Here is a 20938-nt window from a genome sequence, read left to right on the forward strand (position 1 = left end):
CTCTCGCGGCAATTACAGACAGCGCGCCAAATTCCGTGAACTAAAAGACGAAGTTGCAGCACTGCAACGTTGAGGGGCTGTCTGTGTATCTGGAGCTACACTTGAATTGGGATTATTATGACATGGATTCAATGCAATCCAAATTCATGGAACTGTTGATTTAAAAGGCGTTTGTTACCTAGACAGCAAGCTTCCGAATGCAAGATAGCTTAGTCTATCGACTGTTTCACATCTCCACTGCCGAAGTTAGCTGTCTGACATTGCTAGCTAACTAGCTAAGACTTCGCAGTGGGTTAAATCTGAACACTGGCGCTACAGGGGCACGATAAAATCACTCGGGTACAATTAGCAGTGGACATTTATTTTTTACAAAAATGGTTTTACAAAACAGCGGAAGGTATAGGGCGGACCGGGGACAGGGTGGAGACCAAGATAATCAACAGTAAGTCATCAATACTTTTAATTCATTGACTGAAACTTTCCGTTTAGCTATCTAGGCTAGCTGGACATAGCAGCCACTGTTGTAACAAGGCTATTTTATTTCAGCTGATTGTTGTCTCGCTTTCTTCTGAACTGTATGTACCAAAAGGCCAAGCTATGAACAGCGAGAAATCCTGTACCTTCCATAAGTCGTGTGTATATACGTTAGGTAGCTTAGTTTAAAAAATGGTGTCATTTAAAGCATTGATACTTATGACATCAAAATACAAGTGACGTTGTAGGCGTTATTTTTCACACAAAAATCTAACGTTACTGTTTCAAACGAAAGATGGCTGTTTTGCTCAGTTCTGTTTTCGTCGCTTTCTTTGCCCCTATGTGACAATTTTTAGTGTACGTGACATCCAGTTCGAGTCAAGGTTATTTTCCCATTTAAACTTGTTAGCCCCCATGCTCTGTAAGAATGAGTGCACCATTGCGTCTCATTATTTAGCTAGGTAGAGCATTTAGCTATCAAGGAATCTTTATTCATTGAATAGGAGCAGCTAGCGACTTGTTACTTGTACTGGCACAATTTCTAATTGAAACACTCTCTTTACATATTCTTTAATGCTCATATTGAGTTTATCACTGTTGTGAGAAGCTGTGGTGAATGTGTGAATTTCTGCAGGGATGAGGGGTCCTCCCTTTCAGCTGTAAAGCGGCTGGAGCGCAGCCAGTTCACTGATGAGATGGACTCACGTTTCGGTTTTGAGAGAATGAAGGAACCAGGGGAGAAGACAGGCTGGCTCATCAATATGCATCCGGTACGGCTGAGCACAGACAGGGGTAGATATCCCCATTCCACCCAGAGTTGTATTTGGAGAGATTTTCTTCCTCTCTGTAGATCAGTGCTCCTAAAAGCACCCCTGTGATTTGGGATGAAATGACTGGCCGTCATTGATGTTATAAGGGACTAAACTTTGGATCATGAATTCGTATTCCTGTTTAAACATGGGCAGTAGCTAGAATATGCAAGTATATGTCTTGGACAAGTCTATTGGACACCAACTACTGTGGTCTGTTTTTTTTTTAATATTTAGTGGTATTTTTAGTCTTTGTAACGTTACCATGGCTTACAGTTTTTATTTTAGTAATTATTTATATGCACTGATGAATATAAAATTCCACTTATCCCCCTCAGACTGAAATCCTGGATGATGACAAGAGGATGATCAGTGCTGTGGACTATTATTTCATTCAGGAAGATGGCAGCAGGTTCAAGGTCAGAGCATTGTTCTTTGCTTGTAAATGGAAGGTCACTTAAAAAGCAGTAGCTTGCATTTGCATTGATCCTGACCCAGTCTCTTGTGTGTTGCAGGTGGCACTCCCATTTAAACCCTATTTTTATATAGCCACAAAAAAGGTAAGCCAATATCTGTCTGCTGCTTTTTTCTGGATGGTTGGTAGCTCACCACTTGTGACACATCGATAGTTACATCCACTGTTCACACAGCTGTTCAAGCCATCTCTTTCTCCATGTGGTGCAGAATTGTGAGCGAGAGGTCATATCATTCCTGTCCAAGAAGTTCCAGGGGAAAGTAGCAAAGCTGGAAATTATCCCCAAAGAAGACCTGGATCTGGTGAGACAGGCTTGTACTGGTCTTTGGTTTTGCTGAATGCCACACAGTGAAAACAGAACAGCTGTAATTTAGGTATACTGATGATTTATTTAAATTTATTCAGTCTGGACAAGTTTGTCTTGTGAAGTAATTTATACCAATCGAGGTGCCACTGTGATTTGACATTTGAAATCTGCTTCCAAAGTCTTCTGACCTAATATTTTTGCTTCTTCCGAACACAGAACAATACCACTTGACCCTACCACATTTCCCGTGATATTGAAGAACATGCCCACATTAGCCTTTTTGATGGCGAACAGTGTGGCCATTTTCTGGGACTGTATCAATTAGACATGTGTTAAAACATAACTACAAAAGCCACGCTACTTTCCTTTCCATTAGAAAAAACCATATTAGAAAGTGTTTCCAGCTTGTTATTCATCTACTTTTAGTTGATGCAGGTCTTTTTTGTTTGTGATTTCGTAAATATTAGTGTGCTACAGCTTTGAAAAAGTACTGACATAGGACACCAATGTGATCTGTGTCCCTGTTCATAGCCCAATCACTTGGTGGGTCTGAAGAGGAGCTACATTAAGCTTTCGTTCAACACTGTGGATGACCTCATCAGAGTCAAACGTGAGATCACTCCAGCCGTGCGCAAGAATCGGGAGAGGGAGAAGTCCAATGACACCTACACTTCCATGCTGTCAAGGTACTGCCTTCTAGCACTCCCAAAGTGATTAGTCAAGCTTTGCCCCTTTGATTGTAAGATGCTGAAGTATATGATGGAGAGAGGCTTGGATTGCATTGAAGAAGACGTATTACATTGATATGATATGATATCCAGTGCAGAATCTTGGGGGAAAATGGGCCCTCGTCGAGGAATTGTTCATTTCCTCATGGCCGTGATAACAAGCCTATTCTTTGTGGGCTGTGTTTTTCAGTGCACTGGCAGGTGGAAGCGTCGTTGCCACAGAAGAGGATGGCACATCCAAGAAAATCGCAGACCAGATGGACAATATTGTGGATATGAGGGAGTATGATGTTCCATACCATGTCCGTCTCTCAATCGATCTCAAGATCCATGTGGTGAGCTTCACACCAAATCATTCCTCACATTCAAAGTCTGCTTAGAATGGATTAGGCGAAATGGCTACTGGGATTGATATCTGACACAGCTCTTGTGTTCTTATCCCAGGCACACTGGTATAATGTCCGGTATCGAGGCAGTGCTTATCCTCCTGAAATTGTGCGGCGAGATGACCTTGTTGAGCGACCAGTGAGTGTGCTTTGCACTAGGACCTTTATCTTTCTACCTGTGATAAATAATATCATATAATGTACCTCTCTAAATAACCTCAAATGAGATGGATGCCTTACACGTTGAGCAATTTTGGGAGATTCTAAGGTGATGTATAACATCCTTGAGATTTAATAGTTCTGGTTTCCTCCACCAGTTTCTTGATTTTATTTTCCTGAATTCAGTTAGGAACATCATCACCACTCATGTGTTACCATGCCACAGTGGTCCTTGAATGTTAATATATATTCATCAATAATTTCTCATTGTCCAGTTAACAGATAACTAATGTATCAGGTTTTGTGTTTTTATCTGTACTATTTTGTTACAGGATCCTGTAGTGTTGGCCTTTGACATAGAGACCACCAAACTGCCTCTGAAGTTCCCAGACGCTGAGACCGACCAAATTATGATGATCTCCTACATGATTGATGGGCAGGTTTGTGTTGATGACCGGTGGATACAGAACATGGTTCCATCATTGTCAGTTTTGCCATTGAGGCTGCCTATATAATCACTTCTGATACAATAACACTGACACTCTTGTTTTTTATGTGACAGGGCTACCTGATCACGAATAGAGAGATTGTGTCAGAAGACATTGAAGACTTTGAATTCACTCCCAAACCGGAGTATGAAGGACCCTTCACTGTGTTTAATGAACCAGATGAGGTGAGAAGCCATCAGGTGGTGCCTTTAGCAATAGCCAGAAAAATAGGCCAGCCAGTCGGGGTTTGTAAGGCTGCGGATTGTTCTTGCTTCTCCGTTTCAGGCCTCTCTCATCCAGAGGTGGTTCGAGCACATCCATGAGACCAAGCCCAACATCTTTGTTACGTACAACGGGGACTTCTTCGATTGGTGCGTCAGGGACGGGAATCCCATTTTTGACACCACCTTGACCTGTTTTTATACAGAAGCAGCTTGTTAGTAACTTATGCTTACTGGATGAATGTCGTTCATTAGATGACACATCCTCCAGTAAGGTCACATTCACCTTCTTGTGTATAAAGGAATAATATACATGCGCAATCTTAAACATGCTTTAGCCCACTGCACATGTCGCCTCTGTCTGGTCCTTTCTTCTCAGGCCTTTTGTGGAGACCCGAGCTGCCCACCACGGACTGAGCATGCACCGGGAGATAGGCTTCCAGAAGGACAGTCAAGGAGAGTACAAGGCGAGCCAGGCTATCCACATGGACTGCCTCAGGTAGGGCATTATCGGACGGCTATTTATGGTCTAGTGGGAGTGTAAGCCTCCACCAGAAACCCCTCACAAATGGCTGGTGTGTTTCAGGTGGGTGAAGCGTGACAGCTACCTGCCTGTGGGGAGCCACAACCTGAAGGCAGCAGCGAAAGCAAAGCTTAGTTATGACCCTGTGGAGCTGGACCCTGAGGAGATGTGCCGCATGGCCACAGAGGAGCCACAGGTACATTCAGGGAGAAAGATCAGACTGCTATGACAGGACGTTAAATTACATTTTGTGGTAATATTTGGTGGTGCAGAAGGCTAGTAAAACCATGATACATGTGTTTGTTGAAAAGTAGTAACTTTTTTTTTCCCCCTCCTTGGATTGCTTCCAGACTCTTGCCACTTATTCAGTGTCAGATGCAGTGGCCACCTATTACCTGTACATGAAGTATGTTCACCCTTTCATCTTCGCTCTCTGCACCATCATCCCCATGGAGCCTGATGAGGTTTGTCCTTTCCTCTGTGAGCTTTTGATTCGCACATGTCATCTGTGCATTAGAGACACTGCCTTTAACCAGTGCGCTGTCCAATTATACACATTCTGATGGTCAAGCATTCATCCCGCTAACACTGACATCACATTTAGTCCATTTATACAGCTGGCTGTTGACCCAAGTGAGCTTTTAGCTCATATGTACAGTGGTGTCTGACCTAGGATCCTAACACATGACCATCAGGTCCAGAGTTCAGTGCGGTAGCTGCTGGACCACACTATATCTGATCTTGCTGTTGGTAAGAAGATAATAGATGTTCAGCTACCGGTCACGCTACTTTGCTGTGTGTTGCAGGTGCTGCGGAAGGGCTCTGGAACCCTTTGTGAGGCTCTGTTAATGGTGCAGGCCTTCCACGCCAACATCATCTTCCCCAACAAACAGGAGCAGGTCTTCAACAAGCTGACGGATGATGGCCATGTGCTAGACTCTGAGACATATGTTGGGGGCCACGTGGAGGCTCTGGAGTCCGGAGTCTTCCGAAGCGACATACCATGTCGCTTCAAAATGGTAGGGCCATCCCGCATTAACCACAGGGTGGTTTTCATTTATGTTTTCAGGTTGGATTGTAAAAGGCAAGAAAGGCATCCCAGTTTTCTAGGATGTCCTTGCTGTTGTGCTCTTCACTGTTCCTGTCCATAAATTTCTGTCTGGTGTTCCATGTGTTCTCATGGGTCAGGATGTGCTTTTTGAGTTATTGAATTGTATTTTGACAGAACCCTGCAGCCTTTGACTTCCTGCTGCAAAGGGTGGAACGAACCCTACGCCACGCTATTGAAGAAGAAGAAAAGATCCCCCTGGAACAGGTCCTCAACTTCAGTGAGGTCAGCCAGATTCGTCTGTGGCCTTGTTTGGGGCTGAGATCTTTACAGAACTTTAATACATCCAGAAGAAACATGTAATTTCTGGTTGTGAGCTGACCACCCTTGGGGACTGTGCACAAAGATAGTTGTGAGGTGAAGGTTACCATCTGTCCCTTACTTTCAGGTCTGTGAGGAGATAAAGAAGAAGCTGATTTCTCTGAAGGAAGTGCCCAATAGAATTGAGTGCCCACTCATCTACCATCTGGATGTAGGGGCCATGTACCCCAACATCATTCTCACCAATCGTCTGCAGGTAGGGGGCTCCAGCTAAGCAGAGATAATGGGTAATTAAATGGTAGTAGCTGGCTTGTGTGAGAGCTGGCTGGATACAGTATATTGATTTGGCTGTTCTTTTTTTGCCCAGCCCTCAGCCATGGTGGATGAGGCCACATGTGCAGCCTGTGATTTCAACAAACCAGGAGCCAACTGTCAGAGGCGGATGACCTGGCAGTGGAGAGGCGAGATCAGTACGTACCGGAGGACATGAAACAGTGCTGTGTGTGTGTGTGTGTGTGTGTGGTCAGGGCCAGCCTTGGCTTGAACAGTTCATATGTCGCCACTTGAGCAAAGCCCTCAGTACAGAATCTGCAGTCTTCCTTTATTAAGTGTTCTTCATTTAAAGACGCCTGCTGTGTAGGTATGAGCTAAGCCTTTAAAGCGCCATCTCCTACTAGCGTGTGAAGTGAGGACTGATTGCAGGCGCACCTCTGTGTCCTCCACAGTGCCGGCCAGCCGCAGTGAGTTCCACCGCATCCAGCAGCAGCTGGAGTCCGAGAAGTTCCCCCCGCTGTTCCCCAATGGCGCGCCCCGAGCCTTCCATGAGCTGAACCGCGAGGAGCAGGCACGCCACGAGAAGAAGCGTCTAGGGGGTGAGTGGCCAATCCACCACGCAGGGTACCAGCACCTGCAACCTGCTTCGTGTCACCTCTGAGGTGCGGTGCTGACGTGTTACATGGACGTGCCTTGTCTGTCTTTCTGGCCGCACACAGATTACTGTAGGAAGGCCTACAAGAAGGTGCACCTCACTAGGCTGGAGGAGCGCGTCACCACCATCTGCCAGCGAGAGAATTCCTTCTATGTGGACACCGTGCGGGCATTCCGAGATCGCCGCTACGAGTTCAAGGGGCTGCACAAGGTACTCCTGCCCAGCCTTTCTCCTACTGCCCAGCCTTTCTGTCGGAGGTCTGACCTGTTACAGTATCTTTTGCGAATTCCTCCTCTCTGAATGTTTTTTAATTCCATCTCTGCTGAAAGGAGATAAGGTCTTAAAACTCGTAAATCCAGAGCTCAGTGGTTCATGGTGCCTCTCCTAATGTGTCCTCACTGTGGCATGGTGTGGTCCCTTCCCAATTAGTGTCCTTTGTCCAGCCTTCGACAGTGTCCTCTCTCATCTCCGTGTCCTCAGTGTGACTTTGTGTCTTCTCTCACCTGATAGGTTTGGAAGAAGAAGCTGTCTGCTGCGCAGGACAGTGGCGACGCTGCCGAGGTGAAGCGCTGCAAGAACATGGAGATCTTGTACGAGTCCCTGCAGCTTGCCCACAAGTGCATCCTCAACTCCTTCTACGGCTACGTCATGCGCAAAGGGTATGCACGTTTGAAATCTCCCTAACTGTCATCAAGTGTTGATGAATTATAGAATTATTTTATTCAGTGACTTTTTTTGTCTTAGTAGTCATGTCTTGTGTATTCGGGTATGGAATAGGTGAAATCCAGGCATGATTGCAGCTATGTAAGAGCAGAATGATGTTCTGATGAATGACATTGAAATTGCTGCGGCCATTCTTGTTTTGTCCACTAGGGCTCGCTGGTATTCCATGGAGATGGCTGGGATTGTGTGCTATACTGGAGCAAACATAATCACTCAGGCCAGGGAACTCATTGAACAAATCGGGTGAGGAGCCTGTCTTTCCTGTTTTCACCTACTGTCTTTTTCATGAGCAGAGAATTATAAGTTAGGAATTGTGTAAGATCTGCCGCATGTGCAAGAATTGTTCACCTTATTCAAGTCCATCTGTGGAGCTTATCTGCAACACAAGGAGTCTGATGTAATGTGCAAAACTGATTATCACTTTGAGAACCCTATTCAATGTGAGTATTGAATATGTGCTTTGCTGTTCTTTTTTCCCATCATAGGAGGCCTCTAGAGCTGGATACTGATGGTATTTGGTGTGTCCTCCCCAACACCTTCCCTGAGAATTTTGTTATTAAATCCAGCAATGAGAAAAAGCCCAAGGTCACCATCTCCTATCCAGGTGCTATGCTGAACATCATGGTGAAGGTATGTTATCTGTTTCTTCAAAAGGAATTTTAATTTTAAAATTGAAAGGTGTCCAGGAAAACATAACTTTGCACAAATTTGACATTTTAAGAACTGAGGCAAATGAAATTCAGAGAAGAGACTAAGCCATCGAATTTTCAGTTTTATTTGCTGTACATAGAATATGCAGTGAGAGCTATTTATTTATTTTTAGTCAAGTGGTCCAAAGTGATAAAATGGATTTCAGGGTTAAAGTTCAGGTGATAAAATTCTTTGAGGCCATCCCTTAATTTGCAGGTGCACCTACCCATCTCATTCGTCCAACTGTTTTTAGCATCATCCAGCACGTACAAACCCAAAAACAGTTAGTGTGGATCCTTAAATACATGTTTGGAACCAGTTAAGAGTGCTCCATTAAATTGCTTTGATATTTTTTCTCTTTGATATTGTTAGCTAAACTCCTATTGGCTTTCAGGTCTTGTCTCCTTGCTTTCACGCCCTCACCTCTGTCTGTCCCGTCCTCAGGAGGGTTTCACCAACCACCAGTACCAGGAGCTGGTGGACCCAATCTCGCTCACCTATGAGACCCGTTCCGAGAACAGCATCTTCTTTGAGGTGGACGGGCCTTATCTGGCCATGATTCTGCCGGCTTCCAAAGAGGAGGGCAAGAAGCTGAAGAAGAGGTAGGTGTGCCTGCAGATAGGCGAGCATCTGCACCCTATTGGAGAAACGGGGTTTCTCAGTGTAGCTCTCACTGTACCTCAGTGGTGCACTTGTTAGAATATGAAATCTTTACCTTACTTTCTGGAAGCTATTGTGTTACTGAGTCAATAAACCCCAGTGTTTGGTTGTACCAAGCTTGTAATAACAAGGCCTTTGACATGATGACGTGTTCTAGTCCAACTAACCCTAGAGTTCCTTTTCAGACATCCCTGTCAGGTATACTAGTGGTAAATTACTGGTAATGTTTCATAGACCAGGTGCCCTTTAATGCTGTTAAAAAAGAAAACCTCTCTGTGGGCAGGTATGCTGTGTTCAATGAGGATGGCTCCTTGGCTGAGCTGAAGGGCTTTGAGGTAAAGCGCAGAGGAGAGCTGCAACTTATCAAGATCTTCCAGTCGTCCGTCTTCGAGGCCTTCCTCAAGGGAACCACACTGGAGGAGGTCTATGCCTCTGTGGCCAAGGTGGCTGACTACTGGCTGGACGTGCTCTACAGCAAGGTAACATCCCCTGGCTTCGAAGCCTCACCAAGTCACATGTGAAGCGTCTCTCATTGGTGAAGCTAGTATAACACCTCTTTGGTTTGCCCTATATCCCGCAGGCGGCCAACATGCCTGATGCGGAACTGTTCGAGTTGATCTCGGAGAACCGCTCGATGTCCCGGAAGCTGGAGGACTACGGGGAGCAGAAGTCTACCTCCATCAGTACGGCCAAACGCCTGGCTGAGTTCCTGGGGGACCAGATGGTGAAGGACGCGGGGTTGAGCTGCCGCTACGTCATCTCCCGCAAGCCCGAGGGCTCGCCTGTCACAGAGAGGTGAGATTGGCGGGTTGGGTTAGAACACCAAGGCAGCTCTGCGTTTGTCTGCATGCGCGTGTTTGTATATTTGCATGTGTTGACACTGAAAGGGGATCCATAGCTTTTTTGCTGACCTGTGTGTGTCTGTCGCAGGGCCATCCCCCTGGCCATCTTCCAGGCCGAGTCCAGTGTGAAGAAGCACTTTCTACGCAAATGGCTAAAGATGCCCAGCCTGCATGACCTGGACATCCGCTCAGTGAGTCTGCTGGAAACTTGAATGGTTTCAGAGTTCCACATTGCCCCTTCTATTTTGTAATAAGGCCTCCCCCTCACCTCCTCTTCTCTAGATCCTGGACTGGAACTACTACATTGAACGGCTTGGCAGCGCCATCCAGAAGATCATCACCATCCCAGCCGCACTCCAGCAGGTACCATTCGGAGGGAGATGACTCCTTATTGTTGCGTCATACTGTGGTGTCAGTACAGTACAGGTCACGCACGCCCCTTGTGTCTCTGACCCCCAGGTAAAGAACCCCGTGCCCAGAGTGCGCCACCCAGACTGGCTCCACAAGAAACTGCTGGAGAAAAACGACATCTACAAGCAGAAGAAGATCAGCGAGCTCTTTACCAGCGAGGGCAAGAGACAGGTACTTTTTAACTAACATTTTAACTATGTTCAAGAAAGAAATTACAGAACAAAATAAAGTCTGTGAGAAGTTTGCGAATGGGCTGTTGAACTGACCCGTTCATCTCTTCCTCAGGTGGCCTCCTTCCAGCCAGCAGTGGGGAGCAGTCAGTGTGCGGAATCCAGGGAGGTGGCAGACATGGAGGACTTTGGGGTACACCAGCGTCCCCTACAGCCGGCCATTCCCATCAGCACCAAACGCAAACGTGTGTCTCAGGGAACAGACAGTCAGACCGAGTCGCAGGAGCTGGAGCTCACGCAGTCCTGGAGAGAGATCCTGGGCCCGCCTCCTCCGTCCGGAAACACTCGGGTACGCCTCCTTATCCATCTCAGTCTCCTACCATATCCTTCATCAAACCTGCCCAGCATGTGTCTGAGACTGAGATATAGTAGCCAAATCTGCACCACGAAATAAAATACCTGAAGAGACAAAATTGCTAGTACTTAAACTAAGTATTGTTGTTCATATTGTGTGTTTAATTAGGACTGTATTATTGGCCTCTTCCAAAAAACTTATATCTGTTTGAAAATGATTGTAGCAAAATTGTTTCATTGGATATGTGAAGCACACATACTAATGGTGTCGATGGCATTTATATATAGCTGATTTATTTAATGCTTGGTATGTTCAACCAAACACTCTCCCTGAGTTTTCTGTTTTTCTCCTGGAGTGGCTGGGTGTGTGCTTTGGTTTGAATGGTAAAACTCTGGGCCTGTTTTACATTACATTACATTGCATGCGTTTAGCAGATGATCTTCTCCACAGTGACTTCCAGCACAATAGAACATAAGCGTATCCATTCAAGTTAAAATGGGCAACAGAAATTCTTGCATTGGCCGGGAATCGAACCCGGGCCTCCCGCGTGGCAGGCGAGAATTCTACCACTGAACCACCAATGCTTGCCTGCTTGAGTGCGTTTCTCTGTGCGTGCGTGCAGGAGGAGCGGCTGGTCTGGCTGCGCTACCACAAGAAGAAGTGGGAGCTGCAGCTGCGACAGAGGAAGGAGCGCAGGAAGAGGCGGAAGATGCTTGACGGAGAAGCCCAGTCCACGGGGGGCGGGGTCATCCGGGGAGGCTCCACCACCGGGCTGGGCAGCTTCCTCCGCCGGACGGCCCGCAGCATCTTGGACATGCCCTGGCAGATTGTCCAGGTGCGCTCACCTGCTCATTTTGAACAAGTCCAGACCTCACCTCTACATCGTCTCAACTGTCCTTCAGGATAAAATTTACTGAATGTTCCCACCTGGCAAATCAAAAGATGCTTCTCAGCTCCGTACCGATTTGTCATTTAATCTTGCTTTTCACTAGTTTTTAAGAATATACCAGAGTTGTAGTTGTTTTGACTGTTGTAGGTGTGCTTTCATGATGGGAGCCCCCATGATGACACGCCCTTTCCTCTCCCCACTCCCCCCAGATTGCAGAGACCAGCCAGCCTGGGCTATACAAACTGTGGGCAGTGATTGGCAGTGACTTGCACTGCATGAAGCTCAACATCCCCCGTGTGTTCTATGTCAACCAGAGGGTACCCAAGCAGGAGGAGGGAGCCACTTATAGAAAGGTCTGTCAAGGCCAGCCCTGCATTTTTAAATAAGCCAGATAAACCCGCCAGTGATCTATAAATGATCTATCACGTTTTATGTAGTCTGCTGTATTGATTAGTGAAGTAGTATATTTTAATTAGAGCTACTGATCATCATGAATATGCCTGTTTTAAAACTCTTGCCCACTTAATGTTTTTCTTTCTAATCACTTTTTATAGTATATAAATATTTTTCATATTATATGGTATTTCTCAATCAGTTTAATATCCCCAGTTTTATCAACACATCAGGTTGTGTTTATTTTTTCCATGAGGTGTTTTACGTTTACTGATTACACCTTTATGTAATAGCACAAATGGTAGTGAAATGCTTGACTTTGCATTTAATGTTTTACATTCCTGTATTTGTTCTAGGTGAACCGGATGTTGCCACGCTCCAATATGGTCTATTACCTGTACGAATACTCTGTGCCTGAGGACATGTACCAAGAGCACATCAACGAGATCAACGCTGACCTCTCTGCCCCCGACATAGAGGGCGTCTATGAGACTCAGGTACCACCCCGAGATGGGTCAGGGAGTTGTTCTCTTATATTACTCTGTTTTATAGCTACTTAAATTGCTATGTTATTTATAAAAATCATGTTTGAGTGCTGTTGAATTGTATTCATGGCTATGTGTTTTTGTTTGTGTAAAATGAACGCTGTTTTGTTTCAGGTGCTCTGTCTGTGCGTGTAAGATGGCAGTTGTGCTCTCTGTGTGTGTGTATTTGTGAATGTATTGATTTGGTGCTGTCCCTTTGCAGTGTGTATTTGTGAATGTATTGATTCTGTGCTGTGCCTTTGCAGTGTGTATTTGTGAATGTATTGATTCTGTGCTGTGCCTTTGCAGTGTGTATTTGTGAATGTATTGATTCTGTGCTGTGCCTTTGCAGTGTGTATTTGTGAATGTATTGATTCTGTGCTGTGCCTTTGCAGTGTGTATTTGTGAATGTATTGATTCTGTGCTGTGCCTTTGCGGTGCGTATAGTTATGCCATATGTGACGCTCTGCTCTGTTCCAGGTTCCTCTGCTGTTCCGTGCTCTGGTCCAGCTGGGCTGCGTGTGCATGGTCAACAAGCAGGTGGTGCGTGACCTGGCAGGTCGCGAGGCAGACACTTTCGACTTGGAGCACCTGGAGATGAGGTCACTGGCCCAGTTCAGCTACCTCGAGCCCGGTATGTCCCCTGAGGACAGCCCTATGTACATATGTGCATAAGGAAAAATGACCTTAAGTTCGCATGGATTTGTTTTTTTCTCCCATGGAAGGCATGAGTGTGTCAGAGGACTGTTTTTTTTTTTTTTTCCACAACCTATTTGTGTGAAAATGTTTGTTTTTGGATGTGATCACTGAGTTGTGTCCAGTGTAGTCAGTCCCACTCTTATCTTTGTTTGCTGTTTTTGCATCACTTGCAGGCAGCGTTCGTCACATCTACCTGTACCACCACAGCCAGGGGCATAAGGCCCTGTTTGGCCTGTTCATTCCCTCCCAGCGCAAGGCCAGCGTCTTCATCCTGGACACGGTGAGTGGCTGCAGTGGCGCCACTGAGGTGGGGTCAGGGTGGGCTGCAGCACTGAATGGAGCCTGGGGCTGACCACACCCCTTTTCGCCTAATCCCAGGTACGCAGTAACCAGATGCCCAGCCTGAGCACGCTGTACGGGGCTGAACGCACTGCTCTCTTGGAGAAGACCAGTGAGGAGCTCCTCCCCCCTGAGAAGCACGCCTTTGAGGTGCGCGCCGAGAACGACGCCAAGGCCATCTACCGGGCTCTTCAGCGCACGCTACTCAATTACAAGGTACCATCTGCCCGACGGCCACCATGTTGCATTAGTGAGTGTATCGGTGCAGTTTAGCCAGGTGTCTCATACCCCTCTCCACCCCTTCGTGTGGTCAGGAGGAGCGACGTGGCCCCACCCTGATCGCTGTGCAGTCCAACTGGGACGTGCGTCGCCTGACGGCGGGGATGGCAGTCCTGGAGGAGTTCCCAGTGGTGCCTGTCCATGTGACGGATGAGATCAGCTACAATGTACTGGACTGGCAGCGCCATGGGGCACGGCGGATGATCCGGCATTACCTCAACCTGGACAGCTGCCTGTCGCAGGCCTTTGACATGGCCAGGTAGGGGACACTCAGGTGCCCCGCACTGTTTTTCCCTTTCCTCTAGGCCCTGCCATTCGCACCTCTGCCCTGTCTCCCAGAGGGTCTGTCACCTCTGCTCTGTCCCCTTCTACTTCAGAAGTGTTCACCCTCTTACCCTCTTGCTCAGGTTAACTACCTGTCCCCTGTATCCCCTCTCCCTCTCTCCCTCATATGCTACCCCCCATATGTCCTCCACCCCCTGTTCTTTACCCTTGTTCTCACTCTTCCCCTCTCACTTGGCTGTACTGCCTATTCTTTATAGCTATCTCCCCTTCCCTGTCATAAACTACCATCTGTACATTCACCCCTTCTCCCTCAGGTACTTACCACCTGTACCATTTCTCCCTTTAACTTAGGTACTACCACTTGCCTGTGGGTAACCTGCCAGAGGACATATCCATCTTTGGCTCTGACCTTTTCCTTGCCCGGCACCTGCGCAAGCACAACCACCTGCTGTGGCTTTCTCCCACGGCACGGCCAGACCTGGGGGGCAAGGAGGCCGACGACAGTCGGCTGGTCATGGAGAGCGAGGACAGGGCCTCTGTGGAGATCAACGCATCGGGATGCTACTCCACAGGTATACAGAGTGTTGGAGTGTCACGTATACCTGGCACCAAGACTTGCTAACACTAGAAGGGTGCTGACGGGACCTGGAACCTGTCTTCTGTGTGTGTGTGTGTGTGTGTTTGCCCAGTGTGCGTGGAGCTGGACCTGCAGAGCCTGGCCGTCAACACCATCCTGCAGTCCCAGCACGTCAACGACATGGAGGGCGGAGCCAGCTTGGGCGTCAGCTTCGACGTCATCCAGCAGGCTTCCCTGGAGGACATGATGTCAGGGAACCAGGGCGTCAGCTCCGTCGCCAGCTACGACGAGACGGCTCTCTGTTCCAACACCTTCAGGTGAACTGGCGGCTTGAGAACATCAGGCCGTGACCCTCCCCCTCCTGCTCCTGATCCCATGTGCTGTTTGCTTCATTGCACTGTGGTGTTTGCATTGCCACCCTTTTCTCAGATTGTCCTTTGTCATATTTGGAGGACTTTCTCCTGGTTTTCAATAGGCAGGCATTTTTGCTGTATGAAAACAACAGGAGGAATATGTTAATAGTATCTGTCATGCTTTTTGTCTTGTGATGGGATCTCACCTGCACGACATGTGTGGTTGATGTTGGGGCTTCCCCTCAAACCCCCCCCGCTCGGTCCCCCCTGCAGGATCCTGAAGAGCATGGTGGTGGGCTGGGTCAAGGAGATCACCCAGTACCACAACGTCTACGCCGACAACCAGGTGATGCACTTCTACCGCTGGCTGCGCTCGCCCAGCTCGCTGCTGTACGACCCGGCGCTGCACCGCACCCTGCACAACATGATGAAGAAGGTCTTCCTGCAGTGAGTGGCATGCCGTCGCCGCCGTCTCTCCCCTCAAACCTTTGCCATTTCCCGTCTTGTCTGGAATCGAACACCAAACCACCCACCTCTCTGTTCTTCTTTCAGGCTTGTGGCAGAGTTCAAGCGCCTGGGCTCCTCTGTCATCTACGGCAACTTCAATCGCATCATCCTGTGCACTAAGAAACGGCGGATTGATGACGCCATTGCCTACGTGGAGTACATCACCAACAGGTCCGGTGGCAACCTTAGCAGTGCCTTGGTGTCTTTTGCCTATCATATATTTATTCCTCCATGCCTGGTATTGTCTTTGTCATTATGAGCAGTAGTCGTATCTATAAGATATATATGACAAAGAAAAAAACAGAAGCCCACTTGTTAAAATTCTGCAAAAAGTCAATGTCTGGAGGGGTTCAGGGCTTCCCACGACTGCCTGCATACATTAATTATTTTAGGCTTTCCCTGACTCACCTGTGTTCCCTCTCAGCATCCACTCCCGGGAGATCTTCCACTCTCTGTCCATCACCTTCTCCCGCTGCTGGGAGTTTCTGCTGTGGATGGATCTTGCCAACTATGGAGGCGTTAAAGGCAAGCTACCTGCCAGTATCCTGTATGGAGAGGTATGTCACACCAGGCACCTGACATCATGAATGGAAGCCAATGCATGTATCTGTAGCAGAATACTGTGCCTCTGAAGGATTCTCTGACCTAGTATGATTCCCTGTGGAGAAATAAGATTGCAATACCAATCTCGATCAGGAGGGGGCGACGCAAAAGAAAAGGCGAGGGAAGGATGAAGCCGAGGAAGGCAGCGAGGATGAGGAGGATGAAGAGGAGGCAGCTGGACGGGAGGACGAGGAAGATGGCGACAATGATGAGGTGGAGGACCTGATTGAGAGTAACTGGAACATCATGCAGTATCTCCCCCAGACCGCCTCCTGCCAAAAGTACTTCTTAATGATTGTCTCAGGTATTCTGTTTGTATAAATTAGAATCATGAACATCTTTCAGGATTGTTTTTTTTTTTTTTTAACCCCTGTCCTTGACCCCACTGTGATTTGTCCCCCTCAGCCTACATTGCAGCTGTCTATCACAGCATGCGGGAGGAGCTGCGACGCAATGCCCCTGGGACCACGCCCATTAAGAGGCGGGGTGGAAGCCAGGCCACCCAGCAGCCTGCAGGAGATGCCAATGCCCTTCCTGGTAAGCTGAAGTCAGGAATAAAATGCACTTTAACACTTGAAGAGTCTGGTAGCCATAGTATGGGTAATTTTTATGCTTTAGCTAAATTGATTTCTTAAATAAAAAAATGTCATGAATTCTCTGTATGTAAATTCTCTGTATGCTGCATATACTGTACATCGTAGAACACTATGCTTTTTAACTCTTTACTGTTGAGTTAAACATTCTGTGCTTTTTAGTAGCAAACTTGTGGCTTCACGTCTTTGGCAGTATCAAGATGTATGATTTTTCTGGAACATTTTTCTCTTTGACCCAAACAGGGATGATCACCTTCTCCCAGGAGTACGTGTCCAGCGAGCTGACCCAGAACTTTTTCACCATCACTCAGAAGATCCAGAAGAAGGTGACGGGCACCAGGAGCGTGACGCAACCCTCTGAGATGTTCCCCGTCCTGCCAGGATCCCACCTTCCCCTGAACAACCCTGCCCTGGAGTTCATCAAATACGTCTGCCAGGTGTGCACTGTGGCCCCATCCGTGCCAGGGCATTTCACCTGCTGTTATTGCAGCTGGTACCACCTTAACTGAATCTTGGCTAAATAGATGTGTCCTGTTTTGGAATTGTATTGGAGGATATCATTATGGGATGCATTTCCTTGCTCTGTGGTTTGGAATTGTATTGGAGGATGTCATTATGGGATGGATTTCCATGCTCTGTGGTTGAAATGGCTCCCCCCCTTTCCCAGGTCCTCTCCCTGGATGCTAACATTATCAATCAGGTGAACAAGCTGAAGCGAGACCTGCTGCGGCTGGTGGACGTAGGCGAGTTCTCGGAGGACGCCCAGTTCCGTGACCCCTGCCACTCCTACATCCTGCCTGAGGTCATCTGCCGCCACTGCAACTTCTGCCGGGACCTGGACCTCTGCAAGGACCCTTCTGTCATGCAGGTCAGGCACCTGCTACTGTCTCCTGTCAGATGATACTGTGCTCCTCTTCCCCCTTCCTGAGGTTCTCCTTTATAGATAAAGATAGTTGAACTGCAATAGCAGTGGGCTTTGTGTTTAGATGCGACATGATGTTCTGTCTAGGCCCTGATCGGAGTTACTTTGCCTAATTTGCTTCTTTGCAAAGGCACCTGTATGGATAACATGTAATGTGAGGGAAGAAATTCAGCACTTTAAGACAAATCCCAATTCAGCACCTAATTAGCAACAATTTGACACCAAAAGACACTGACCAGCGGAGGATGATATGTCCAGTTTGAGCTCCAAATAATACCAATTAATACAATGTTTCAAAAGTTTATTTCAGATTTTCTTTAGTGTGTCAAAAAAATACCTGTACTGGAAAAATCTGTAAGTGGTTGTATGAGTAGTATTAAAAAAATAAACCATGTAGGATCTCGGGCAGGGGTTGGCTGCATAAGCATGTGGAACACAGGGTGGTAAATGTAATGTATTCGATAAGTCGTTGAAAGCCTAACTGCAGGCAGAAGATGTGTACAGTATGTATGTTCTGATATCTTTCTCACTCCGCTACTCTGTCCCCAGGACGGCTCCGTGCTGCCCCAGTGGTTCTGCTCCAACTGCCAGGCCCAGTACGAGACAGAGACCATCGAGATGTCACTGGTGGAGGCGCTGCAGAAGAAGCTCATGACCTATACCCTGCAAGACCTGGTGAGTCTGAGCCAGGGATGCATATGCTTCTGACACTGATGCCAAAGCCATGCTGCTACACTGCCCAGTGATGACTTGACACAATCAAGGGCATGTATCACTGTGGTGAGCCTAAGTGCTGGATTCAGCTCTTCAGTTTAATGGAGTGCTTTATTGTCTTCATCTCACCTCTGCACTTGTATTCCATTTCGCAGCTTCATTTACACAAACCACTCCCTTGGAAAATCGCCTCACAAATGTGTAACTTAATTTTAGGTGTGCGCTAAGTGCAAAGGGGTGAAGGAAGCCAACATGCCAATCTACTGCAGCTGTGCGGGCGATTTCACCCTCACCTTCTCCACCAAGGTTAGTTGTACAGACCCAGACTTCATGAGTACTGGATTTGGGCTGTATTGTGGCAGTATTCCTTCTGTGTGTAACTGCAATAATGAAGTGAATAATGCAGTGGCAGTCACGTTTTTTGTGAAATCAATGGAAATGATATAATCATACCTTCATTAAGAGATCCAAATTAAAGTAATGCTACACATACAACATGCAGCTGGACCAGTTTACTCTGAAAAGACGTTAAGCCACGTAGAGACAAAGGACTGTTTGTGTGGATGTGACATGGCCCTGGAGCCCTGCGCTTATATATGTTTCAGTCACAACTGACCTCTTTCTGCTTCCCTCCAGAGTCTCTCCGAGCAGATCCAAGTGTTCCAGAACATCGCTGCCCACTATAACATGAGCTTCCTGCAGGAGACCATTGAATGGCTGCTGCACATGACCCCAGCGCTGGGCAGAACAGCATAGAACTTGTAGCTTCATCAGAGCACTGTGGACCTCTGCTGCAGGGATATACTTACTACCTGCCCATGTGAGCAGGAATGCTTGTACATTACTGGGACAACCTGGACTAGGGACTGCCCAATTTTATGAAACCCACTGCACACTTCAAGTTGATTCTAAAATCTGCATTGCTAATATTTCATTTCTGTTTCAGGTTTAACAACAAGTACTTTTGGACAAAAATGGTACTTGTGTATCATTTTGCTGGTTTTATAAGAATCACTTTTGTGGAGCTTTTTTTGTGGAACTTCGTAAACTAGAATACGAAATGTTTTTAATTGCAAAAGACTGGATGTCAATTAGGATAGCATCCAGATTGATTGCTGATCAGTCAGTGCAGTCTTAATTACACAAGACTTGTTGCTGGTTTATCTGTGGCCTAGAAAAAATGGGATCATGGGATCCATACAAAACCGTGTATTATACAATAGTGTGGAGTTTGGGGGCAGGATTTGTATGCCAATCTAGATGGTAGAAACCCATCTGGAAGTTGATCAGAAAGCATAGAAAAGTGACAATGGTGGAAAAGTTGTGTGTTGTCTGTATTTATGTTTGTATTAAAAGCCTCAATAAATATATTTGTACATGAGAATATAGTGTAATGTAGTGAATACAGATTGATTGTTTTATTCAGGGCTAGTATTTCCACCACACTGAGGTTATTTCAATGCTTAAAGAGATACTCTGGTCAAAATCTGTCATTTCGTATATTGTGTGTTAATGTATAAAATGTTATAAAAATGACCGAAAATGATACCATAGCTAGGAAGTCACCTGTAGAAAAAATATGCTGAATCTGAAAAATTAGCATATCTATCAATAAAGTGCATATCTGTGCTGTCAGAGGTAGAAGAATAGTAGTAGTAGAACAGTATAAAGCAATATCGCTACCTGTTTTGCAGTTTTCAGTTGTGAGAAACCTACATGGAGAGAAGACTGATTTCTAAAGATAACTTCCTGTTAACTTCCATTGCCTTTAACGGTTCACATCTGCCTTTGTTCCAGTCATGTCATTGGCACTAGAAACATCATTTTCAGTCTTTATATCTAAAGTAAATATATATTACACTAAATATCATAAATATACATTTTGATCCTTCTCTTAAAAGCAGAAGCTACAGATGAGTAGTAAATGCTCCAGTGGCATTGCTTTGTTCGTTCATTTTCTTCAATGGCTGAACAATAATTAGTTTACTATTTGCGCTAATCATCTCACTCATTCATATTTGCCATGCTCCATGTCTATAGTGCTAAGCAGACTGAACTGAGCACAGATGAGGTCATGGCCTCCATCAGTCATTATTTGCTTGGATTAAGTTCACTTTCTTTGCATGTTTGGGCTAATGTGGATACTGACACCCCCGCAGCTGTAGAAATAGCCTCGAGACAGCTGTTTTTATTTAGTGTTTCAACTGGTTTAGTCCAGACCAGATCTGTGTCATCCCACTTCAGAATAGCATTTCTGTTTTTGTTTTGAATCTATTTACTCTACCTCAAAGACATTGATAGTTGTATTGAAATGTTCACTGTATTTTCTGCCTGAACACATTTTCTTCCAGTGTCACAAATGTTTGTATGGCCTATGACCACACAGGATGCAAGAGTGCTCATGTATTCATTTGGTTGCCTACGTCTGTATATCCATTGTAAAATTTACTGTAAATGTTCATTAAAGAGCATTTTCAGTTATGAGTTTCCAGCAAATGGACCAGCAATGATGGGAAACATTCACCACTGCGGTATACCTGTGA

General features: G+C 46.3%; 1 protein-coding gene and 1 non-coding gene across 2 annotated transcripts; one reads left to right on the forward strand and one right to left on the reverse strand.

The window, feature by feature from the left end:
• The first annotated feature begins 374 nt into the window (after positions 1-374).
• Positions 375-19276, forward strand: pole (polymerase (DNA directed), epsilon). Its single transcript, XM_036527268.1, has 49 exons — positions 375-442; positions 1109-1244; positions 1622-1702; positions 1799-1843; positions 1968-2060; positions 2597-2751; positions 2984-3128; positions 3238-3318; positions 3671-3778; positions 3901-4011; positions 4112-4197; positions 4427-4546; positions 4634-4766; positions 4921-5034; positions 5377-5589; positions 5796-5903; positions 6067-6195; positions 6307-6409; positions 6665-6811; positions 6932-7077; positions 7378-7526; positions 7741-7833; positions 8076-8220; positions 8725-8882; positions 9224-9419; positions 9521-9735; positions 9871-9973; positions 10065-10145; positions 10242-10364; positions 10479-10712; positions 11341-11553; positions 11817-11960; positions 12357-12497; positions 13005-13158; positions 13397-13503; positions 13602-13778; positions 13877-14100; positions 14478-14698; positions 14816-15020; positions 15330-15503; positions 15609-15734; positions 15988-16120; positions 16260-16470; positions 16572-16703; positions 17003-17196; positions 17427-17627; positions 18231-18356; positions 18612-18701; positions 19032-19276. The coding sequence occupies exons 1-49, from the start codon at positions 375-377 to the stop codon at positions 19149-19151; spliced, it is 6912 nt and encodes a 2303-aa protein (XP_036383161.1). The 3' UTR covers positions 19152-19276.
• On the reverse strand, positions 11232-11302 carry trnag-gcc. Its single transcript has one exon. It is a non-coding gene; the product is annotated as a tRNA-Gly (tRNA).
• Positions 19277-20938: the final 1662 nt, after the last annotated feature.

Source organism: Megalops cyprinoides, chromosome 4 (genome assembly GCF_013368585.1).
Source record: "Megalops cyprinoides isolate fMegCyp1 chromosome 4, fMegCyp1.pri, whole genome shotgun sequence".
Lineage (NCBI taxonomy): Eukaryota > Metazoa > Chordata > Actinopteri > Elopiformes > Megalopidae > Megalops > Megalops cyprinoides.